Source organism: Phaseolus vulgaris, chromosome 8 (assembly GCF_000499845.2).
Source record: "Phaseolus vulgaris cultivar G19833 chromosome 8, P. vulgaris v2.0, whole genome shotgun sequence".
Classification (NCBI taxonomy): domain Eukaryota; kingdom Viridiplantae; phylum Streptophyta; class Magnoliopsida; order Fabales; family Fabaceae; genus Phaseolus; species Phaseolus vulgaris.
In genome coordinates, this window is record NC_023752.2 from 59,838,363 (window position 1) to 59,848,436 (window position 10,074).

A 10,074-nucleotide genomic window follows, 5' to 3' on the forward strand; every position below is an offset into this window, starting at 1 on the left:
AATTAAAGAATGTTAGATAAAAAAATAAAAATAGATTAAAAAAATAAAAATAAAAATATTCTAGATAAGAAAATAAAAGTGTAAATAGTATTGTAGAAGGAATTGAGTATATGGCTTACATTATTTTATTTTAAAAACTAAATTTTTTTTGTTGAGGAAAAAAAAGTAAAGCTGTATTCTTACAATAAAATTAAACTTTAAAATATATGAGTTTAACCTGTTTTCTCAGTTTAAAGGATTTTTTTTATCGTTTTATAATTAAAAGACTGATTAAATTTAATCCACATATTTTTTTCTAAAACTTAAAGAATATTCATTTGAAACCATATGGATTAAATTTGGAAATAAAGAAAACACATTTTTTTTTCTTTTATTCGCTAGTTAGAGTAAAAATAATGAGAATATTATATGCTGATAGATATCCTTCTAATAATACTAACGTATGAATAAAAATAAATAAATACAGGAATTATGATAAAAAAAATTTAGTAGAAATTTAGTTTTAAGTTTTTGAAACGATGCTTACTATTATTATATACCAGTGGTGCTAGATGTTTTGTGGTAAATTTACAGAAAAGTGTACAATATTTATTTAATTTACCAAAATAGATTAATTTTAAAATTTGTATGAAGGTGGATAAATGATGCATAGAAGCACTACTCCTAATTCCAAATACGATATTTTTCTTCAAATATAATTTTTTATTTTACTTTTAACAAAACCATGAAGATCTCTTCACAATAATATGGTCAAATTAAAAAAAAAAAAAAAAGGGACGGATAATTTGGAAGAATTTAAAGGAAAATTTTCCAAGAATTTAATACCCTTATATTTTACGTCAAAAATAAAATATAAAAACTCCAAATTCATCTGTCCTACAATGTTCTTATAGAAGATATTTTTTAAAAAAATTCCTTTATTTATGTGATCTATATTTTAAAATAACCACAATTAGGTGTAAAAAAGAGTTTCACAAATCTAAGCTATTCAAAATAACTATTTTAAACTGTTACTTAAAGCATTAATTAAATAAAAAATTCAAATACAGAATATACATAAATTGAGTTTTTTTTAAAAATATTTTTATAAAACTCTTCTATGATTATCCCTTAGAGTAACTATTTTTTGGATAAAAATACATGGAATTATAAGTTTTATGGATAATCTCTTCATGTCTATATTAATTATATGAGGATAAATGTAGAAAAAATTTTACAATTACAGATAGATTTATTACTATTAATTAATTTAACTAATTTGTTAACAAGTGTGAATCATTCATGAATGTCTGTTTTTGGACAAAGGAAATAACTAATAGTAATTGTTAAAAACTCATTAATTTTCAAATTTTACAAATAAGAAAATAACTTTTTACTTTGATTGTTAAAATGTGAAAAGGTAAATATAATTTTAGTTAATGTAAAAGTTTTAAGTTACTTGGACATTCTTATTATAAATATAAATTCTGATAAAAAAAATTGACAAAAATTATATATATATATTAAAATAACTGGTGGTCAACATTTTCATAGGAAATCTATTAGAAGAAGTGTACAAGTTTAGTTTTACAATCACTCATTGGTCAAGAAAAAACTAATATTCCAACTTAATAACTTTGACCCATTACTAAATATTAATTATGTAATACTCATATTCAAATACCTCATACACACACAGTTATAAACACTGTTCCATCAAAAGAAAAATCAAAAGCTGATTATTTTTAAACACATAGAGTTTTATTTTATAAATTTCTTTATGAGAAAATATATCTTAATAAATTAAAATTAATTTATGTAAAATTTAATATATATGTGTATATATATAAGTTTCAAAAAATTACATAATTTTATAAATTAATTTATATACAAAAAATTTAATATGCAGTTTTTGTTTTTATTTTTCTCATGAAAGTTCCCGGAATATACAATTTAAACATGTCATTATTATAACAATAATCATTTACTTTTCACACCTTTTATTTCTATAATTCATCTATGCAAGTCAAAGTGTAGGTTAGAAGAATACAAATTCCCCAAAATTCCACATTTATTTTAGCGCCACCACTGCGCGTTGAAGCTCCTCCCATTCCAACGGTTGCCGGAAAGCCCATTTCCGCGGTGCTGTCAACCAATTCTTCTCCTTCTGTTACTTTCAACTGGGAACCATTTGCCACTTCTCCTCTCAACCCCACCCCTTTTTTTGGTAAAACCCATGTTTCTTAACTCTCAATTATTGGCTATTTTTTATATATAATTTTGAATTTGGCAACTTATTTCACCACATCGTGCTTTCATTTGGACAAAAAGGTTGCATTTTCACTAAAAGGGTTAGTGTTGAGTTTGTAGTTGTTCTCATCGAGCATATGTTGCTGCATTTGATTTGTGTTGGTTATTGGTTATAGCATTTTGGAGTCAAGCTGTGTTTGCATGCTTAACTGGAAATTTGTTGTAGCACTTTATTTTTTTTTAATCTGGAAATTTGTTGGTCTTGCTTGGTTTGATTCACTGTTGTGTAGTGATGTGTTTTCTGCTTGAAACTCAGAACTTTTGATTGGCCTTATATTTCCAACTGCAATGTACCTGTGGTCTAGCTCAAGTAAACTACGCTGGTTATCAACTTATCAGTAATTTGGAGTCAAGCTGTGTTTGCATGCTTTTTTTCTTCTTCCTGATTGAGTTGAATTGAGTCTAACTTTGCTTATGTTGTGCTTTGTTGTTATTACATAGTGTGTGCCTTGCCTTAGTAGAAGAGACTAGCTGTGTTGTCTAATCAATTGTTAACGTACAACTTTCTTGACTTTTTACGACAATAGTTGATTTAGGCAAGATAAAAAAAAGAATGTGATGTAGCACTTGCTAAGGAAAAGATTACGATCTTGCCATAGTTGATTTAGTCATGTGTTGGAGAAGACCAATAAATGCCCCAAAGAAGAAATGTTTAGTTGATGTAGCCATGAATGATAATCCAATTAATAAAGGAAGAGAAAAAAACAAGGAATACTATAAAGAGAAACCATTAAACAAGATAAAGATCTAAATGACGATTTTGAAAAATTAGATTTTCGAAGAACACAAGGTTGTTGTTTTATCTGTATTGTCAGCCTCACCAGGTGGGAAAAAGATTTTGTTACCATTATTATTGGAATTGTGTTAAGTCAGTCTACTGTACTTTTAGCTTAACTTAGCTAGCATTTCAAGTTCTATTGTTATCCAGTGATAACGGATATTTGCTCATGTGCACAAGAGTGTAATACTGTACGAGTAATAAATCTTAAAGCTTTATTATGTAGAGTTTCTATGGATAACACTAAATTGGAAATGCAATGGGTAATATGCATGAGTCCCTTGTTGGCAATGTGCAAGACATGAATATAGTAGGAGTGGGTTTTTCTCTTCGTATCAGAATTTCAGTTGACTAAAATCTTTTGTACAAGTGAATTTATGCATCAGAGTTTTTCAGGGTGGGAAAATGCATTATGAATTATTTAATGATCTCTGTTTTTTGTAAAACTGAATGGTCCATTTGACTAACACTATACTTTGCAATCTTATGCATTGATATTCTCATTTTCATTGAATTTTTTCATGTTTTCACTGGCTATTTAGACTCTACTTGTAATGTTCTAATAGTTTCATACTGATTAATTTTACTCTCTAATATTATGCACTTCTTCCCCTGCTCTTGCAGCAATTTCATTTTTCCTCTTCTTAAAAAGTTGTTTTTCTAAATTGGCATTTAATTGCATCATTAGGTCATGTACAGTTCACTAACACATGGTTAGGTCTTCACACAATCAGTTAGCTAATAGTGTTAAAGACTTGTCAGTTTGTTATTATATTAGATCTTATAGTTTCCTCAAATCCGATGTTATTCTATATAATTTAATAGCTGGAACTATTAAATTGTTGTTCTTTCAGATTTACATATGTTAAAGATTCCAAATACTAATACTTGAACATATGCAAGGAATAAAAGAAACAGTGTATTCAACCTACACTGTTGGACTTTTTTTTATGTATATAGGAGGGTACAAAGAAGAGGTAAGACACTCGCCTAAAACCCTAACCCTAAAGTCGGGTACACACACAAGAAAAAAAAAATACCATTAGATTTCAAGACTCCCCTTCAAGCTGGAGCATATAGATCGGATCACCAAGCTTGGAACATATAAATTGAATTGTAGGTCCTCCTAGAGATTTAGTTAAAATGTCTGCTAGTTGTGTATTAGAGCTGACAAAGTCAGTAATAAGATCCTTGGACAACAACTTCTCTCTAACAAAATGACAATCAATATCTATATGTTTATTTTTCTCATGAAACACCAGACTGGAGACAATATGAAGAGCTGTTTGGTTGTCACAATGCAACTTCATTTGCTCATTTTCACAAAATTTCAACTCTTGAAGGAGTTGATTAATCCATACAAGTTCACATGTAGCTAGGGTCTTAGATTGATATTTAGCTTTTGCACTAGATCCAACAACAACACTTTGTTTCTTACTTTTCCAAGATACAAGGTTCCCTCCAGGAAATACACAGTATCCTATGGTAGATCACCTATCAATGGGACAACCAGCTCAATCTGCATCACAATACCCTAAGACTTGAGTACTTCCCTTGTTCTCATACAACAATCCCTGTCCCGGGTTCTCTTTTACATATATCAGAATGCGAATCACTACATTCCATTCATCAATGTGGGGGGTTTTGCATAAATTGACTCACAACTCCCACTGGGAAAGAAACAGCAGGTCTTCTTATAGTAAGATAAATGAGCTTCCCAATCAACCTTCTAAATCTTTCTGGATTTGAGAAAAGTTCATCTTGGTCTCTCATTAACTTTTGATTTGAGTCCATAGGACTATTGATGGGCTTGTCTGTCTTCTCCAAAATATGAAGAGCATATTTTCTTTGTGAAGTGATGACACCTTCTCTTGATTGTGCCACTTCAATACCAAACAAATATTTTAGATAGCCCAAATATTTGGTCTAAAAGGCTGAATAAATGCTTTTTTAATTGAGAAATTCTAGTGATATAATTTCCCGTAATAACAATATCATCAACATAGACCATAAGATAAATACTTCTTAGAAGAAGTATGACAATAAAACATTGAATGACCTACCTCGCTCTATTTCAGTCCTAAAATCTGCACAATATAACTAAATTTACCAAACCAGACTCAAGGTGATTGCTTCAAGCCAAAGAGAGACCAATGTAATTTACAAAATACACCAAACTCCTCTTGAGCAACAAATCCAAGAGGTTGCTCCATGTCAATCTCCTCCTCTAGATCACCATGAAGAAAGACATTCTTAATGTCAAGCTGATGAAGAGGCCAATGGCAAATGACAACCGACCACATCAAGAAAAACACGAAAAATGATGATCTTAGCCACAGGAGAAAAAAGATTACAATAGTCAAGATCATAAATCTAAGTGTATCCCTTAGCTACTAGGCGAGCTTTCTTACGATCTACTTCACCAGTAGGATACCTTAACAACATAAACCCATCTACAACCCACAAACTTCTTACTAGGAGGAAGAGGTACAAGCGCTCAAGTACCACTCTGTTCAAGTGCATGCTTTTTATCAATCATGGCTTGTTGCCATCCAGGGTGATCAAGTGCCTCATGAACATTGTTAAGAACAATGATGGTATACAAGGAGAAAACAATAGAGGAATATGAAGGGGACAAACGGCGATAACTTCAAAAATTATAACTAGGATATGGATTACGAGTAAATTGAATACCTTTTCTAAGAGCAATAGGCCAAGCATGATCAAAGTCAGGAGAAGGTGAGAGGATTGAAAATAACAGTGTACTCAACCTATACTGTTGGAATTTTATTGATGTATATGTAAGATACAAAGAAGAGGCAAGACACTTGCCAAAAACCCTAACCCTAAAGCTACACACAAGAGAAATAATAAAAAATAATATTACATTTTGAACACTAATAATTACAATAATAGGTAGAACAATTAGTTAGTCAGTTAATTAAATAGCGTGAATAGAAGGGAGTTGCATTCTGTTTTGTATCAACTGGGTATTTAGTATTAGATCTGTCATAGAAAGGGGAAACCTTGAATGAGAGATATTTCTCGTCGGCCTGTTCATTTTCAAATGAGAAATAAAAGTTTTCCTTTTCTTTTTTCAGTGTCTGGTTTCCTAATGATATACAACTGAACAATTTTTCTGTTAATAGTGCAGGTGTTATGGAGATATCTTTGTTGAAGGTTCTATCTGATGCAATATCCTCATTTTTGCATTTATCATTTTCTGAAAAGATGAAGTTAGAACCTGTATCAAAATATTATCAAAAGGCAGAGAAGATGCTTAAGCTGTTGAAGCCAATTATTGATACTACTGATTTTTCAGATATAGCTTCTAATGAAGTGCTTAGGAAACTATTTGAGGAACTTTGTCCGGCAGTTGATGAGTTGAGGGAGCTTATTCTGAACTGGCATCCATTATCTAGCAAGTTTTACTTTGTAAGTTTCATTTGTCTCGATATTATAATCAAGGGTTTTCCCACCCTATTTTTTCCTCTCAAAACTACCACATCATAGATTATATACTGTTATGTAAAAAGAAATATTATAGTTGCTCACATTAATTGTTGTCTACGTGTATTCTTTATGTTGACCCAGTGCCTAAACAAACCTCTGCTTTGTACTAGATGTTCACCCGAATTATAGTTTTTATTGAGTCTAACTACATAGCATTATCCTTGTACGCCTTGGTTAGACAAGATGTGCTGAGGTTTGAGCGAACAATTTGCCTGTATATTTGTTTAACTTGGGATTTCATCTGGTATAGAAGTATATTATGAACTAGTTGTTTTTTCAGGCCTGCTTATCACAGATGTTATTTGCCTTAATTATTGTATATTAAGTATGTGTTGGTTCTCACGCTTTCCTCTTTCTTACTCTCTAGGTTAATCAAGTTGATCTCTTAGTATCAACAATTCAGGCCTTGGGTGTCAGCATTTTACAACAGCTGAAGGATTCGCCACAATGTCTCCCTGATAATTTGGGAAATGAAACATCATCAACCATTAAAAAAGCTATTTTGGAACAACTGGAAGGTGTAGGACCAAGTTTGGAGGTCTTGGAAAACATTGCTGACCACCTGGGTCTAAGGTCTAATCAAGAGGTCCTGATTGAGGCTGTATCCCTTGAAAAGTTGAAGGAGAAGGCTGAACAAATTGAAAACACTTCAGAAGTTGAATATATTGATAAAATGATATCAGTTGTGAATCGAATGCATGAGCATCTTGTTATGCTTAAGCAAGCTCAGAGTTCTATCCCAGTGCCGGTACCTGCTGATTTTTGCTGTCCTCTCTCTTTGGAATTGATGACAGATCCGGTCATTGTGGCATCTGGACAAACATATGAGCGGGCTTTCATCAAGAACTGGATTGACCTAGGTCTTACTATTTGTCCAAAGACACGTCAGACTCTGGTGCACACCAATCTAATACCTAACTACACTGTAAAAGCATTAATTGCTAACTGGTGTGAAACACATGATGTGAAGCTCCCTGATCCCATTAAGTACAAAAACTTAAATCAACCATCTCCCTTTCATGGATCTATGGAGTCTGGTTTGATCAAGAATTCACCTGCTATAACTAGTGGTGAACCCCACCAAGAACGAACATCAACATTGCATCACTCTTCTAATCCAGGTGGTTCTTTAAATGGCACGGTTCATGAGCCATATGCGGATCTTGAAAGAATATCACACACAGGTTCAGATGATGGATCTGCCAGCTCACATGAAGGGAGCGTCGATTCAGTTGGTGAATCATTAACATCCCCATCCAGAAATGCCTTGAGCTCAGAACAATCTCAAGCTGATATTAGAACTACTGATATCAACAATACCCTGCTGTCAACCAGTTCAGTCCACAGTCGGGATGCTTTTGGTGAATTGAATGCAGGGCAAGATGCTATTCCCTTGCCAACTCGGCATAGAGAATCTGAGTTTTCATCCCAATTAGCAGTGCCAAGGTCTCGAAGCCAAACTATATGGCAACGGTCATCCGAGTGGCTTGTTCCTAGGGTAGTGTCTATTGAAACAAGAGCTGCTCTTTCTGCTGCTGAAACCCAGGTTCAGAAATTAGTGGAGCAGCTAAAGATTGATTCTCTTGATGCTAAGAGAGAGGCAACATCTGAACTTCGCCTTCTTGCTAAGCACAATATGGATAACCGAATTGTGATTTCAAATTGTGGAGCGATTAGCCTATTAGTTGATTTACTGCAATCAACTGATTCTATGATCCAGGAAAATTCTGTTACAGCACTCCTTAACTTATCAATCAATGATAACAACAAGGCTGCTATTGCAAATGCTGGTGCAATTGAACCTTTGATTCATGTACTTAAGACAGGGAGTTCAGAAGCCAAGGAAAATTCAGCTGCCACTCTTTTCAGCCTCTCAGTTACTGAGGAAAACAAAATCAGGATAGGGAGGTCTGGGGCAATTAGACCACTGGTTGACTTGTTGGGGAACGGAAGCCCTAGGGGGAAGAAAGATGCTGCCACTGCCTTGTTTAATCTTTCCATATTTCATGAAAACAAGGACCGGATTGTGCAAGCTGGTGCTGTGAAACACCTTGTAGAGTTAATGGACCCAGCAGCTGGAATGGTCGACAAGGCTGTGGCTGTTTTAGCAAATCTTGCTACAATACCAGAAGGGAAAGCAGCAATTGGTGATGAAGGTGGGATTCCTGTTTTGGTTGAGGTTATTGAGTTGGGTTCTGTGAGAGGAAAGGAGAATGCTGCAGCGGCTCTTCTACATCTATGCTCATACAATCACAGATATTTAAACAAGGTGCTCCAAGAAGGAGCCGTGCCACCTTTGGTAGCATTGTCACAATCAGGCACCCCAAGGGCCAAAGAAAAGGTATGGGTTCTTTAAGTTTTAATAATTTAGTTGCCTTATTTTATTTCTTTTGGTACAAAAAGAGATGATGGATTTCTTTTTCTGTTTAGGCCCTTGCGCTCCTTAATCAATTTAGAAGCCAAAGACATGGTGGTGGTGGGAGAGCTTGATCTCAATTTTGCAACCAGTTGGGCCATCCAAAGTTTTTGAATCAGTTTACAGAACATGTAAGATTATACGCTCCATTGTGCACATAATATGCGGAAAGGCGTTTTTTTTTTCTTTATTACACATGCTTGTAAAGGCGTGAGGGGAGCAATATGTATGTATGAGGAGGATTGATTGTATCCTCATGTGACACACGTCTCTTTGATGCAAGTGTAACTTTTGTTTAAGAAACAAAAATTCCTGGGTTCTGTTACTGAGCTAAGGCAAAATGTAAGAGGACAAATACTTGTATTTGGCTTGTTTGGTGATGTCCTAATTATCCCTTTCAATGAGATAGAGATCTGGACGTTGTGTTCTTCCTTAGATGGTGGTATATAACAAGCATTTGAAGAAAAAAAATAATTGATACTTGTGGACTTATTAGGCTTTGTGTTTGGTTGTTTTTGTTTCCAAAATCATATTCTTTCTGTCTATTACATTCTCTTGAGTTTTGGTTCATCAAACATACAGACATCCACAATTTATTTATTTTATCATATGCATGAACCGAATAGGGTTGAGTTAGTGATTCAATCCATGAGTTAGTCTATTAATATGAGATTATTTGAAAATTATCACCACTACTTTATTAAGAAATAAAATAGAAAGAGAAGTTGTAAAATAAGTATCAACAGTTAAAGCGACACAAGAGTTGCATTTTTATGCTAAACCGATTGAATTGCTTGCAATATGCAGTTGTGGATATTTTATTCTTCAGCAGCAATATATTGGAACTTTTGCCTGGGGTTTGAGTGTATTTTTTAAGAAGGAAGAGATACTTTTCTTTATATTGATCATTTTATTAATGGTCAAGTTTCTCAATAAAAATAAGAATCTGAAAATTCAACAAAAAGAACTTCAAAAAGAGACTTTTATTTCGGTTTTAGAGTTAATGCTTACTTATTTTCTCTTCAACTAGATTGCAAATTGTTCTATAATCTTTTTTATCCAAGTTGGTTAAAATAAA

The 10,074-nt window shown here is 33.1% G+C and overlaps 1 protein-coding gene across 2 annotated transcripts; it reads left to right on the forward strand.

Annotated features, from left to right (window-relative positions):
- Positions 1–1,982: 1,982 nt before the first annotated feature.
- LOC137825851 (U-box domain-containing protein 4-like) lies at positions 1,983–9,431 on the forward strand. 2 transcript variants are annotated; one of them, XM_068631637.1, is made up of 4 exons: positions 1,983–2,206; positions 6,217–6,502; positions 6,948–8,921; positions 9,011–9,431. In XM_068631637.1, exons 2-4 carry the CDS (start codon positions 6,227–6,229, stop codon positions 9,068–9,070), a joined length of 2,310 nt encoding a protein of 769 aa, XP_068487738.1. In that variant the 5' UTR covers positions 1,983–2,206; positions 6,217–6,226; the 3' UTR covers positions 9,071–9,431. The 2 variants fall into 2 exon arrangements, with proteins under 2 accessions (XP_068487738.1, XP_068487739.1); XM_068631638.1 differs by having other exon boundaries at positions 2,008–2,206; positions 6,222–6,502.
- Positions 9,432–10,074: the final 643 nt, after the last annotated feature.

Excerpts from the sequence above, each read along its gene's own strand:
- LOC137825851 (XM_068631637.1), top strand. The coding sequence starts at position 6,227 with ATGGAGATATCTTTGTTGAAGGTTCTATCTGATGCAATATCCTCATTT. Across the intron at positions 6,503-6,947 it reads TATCTAGCAAGTTTTACTTT|GTTAATCAAGTTGATCTCTT; the intron begins GTAAGTTTCATT and ends CTTACTCTCTAG. Across the intron at positions 8,922-9,010 it reads CCCCAAGGGCCAAAGAAAAG|GCCCTTGCGCTCCTTAATCA; the intron begins GTATGGGTTCTT and ends TTTTCTGTTTAG.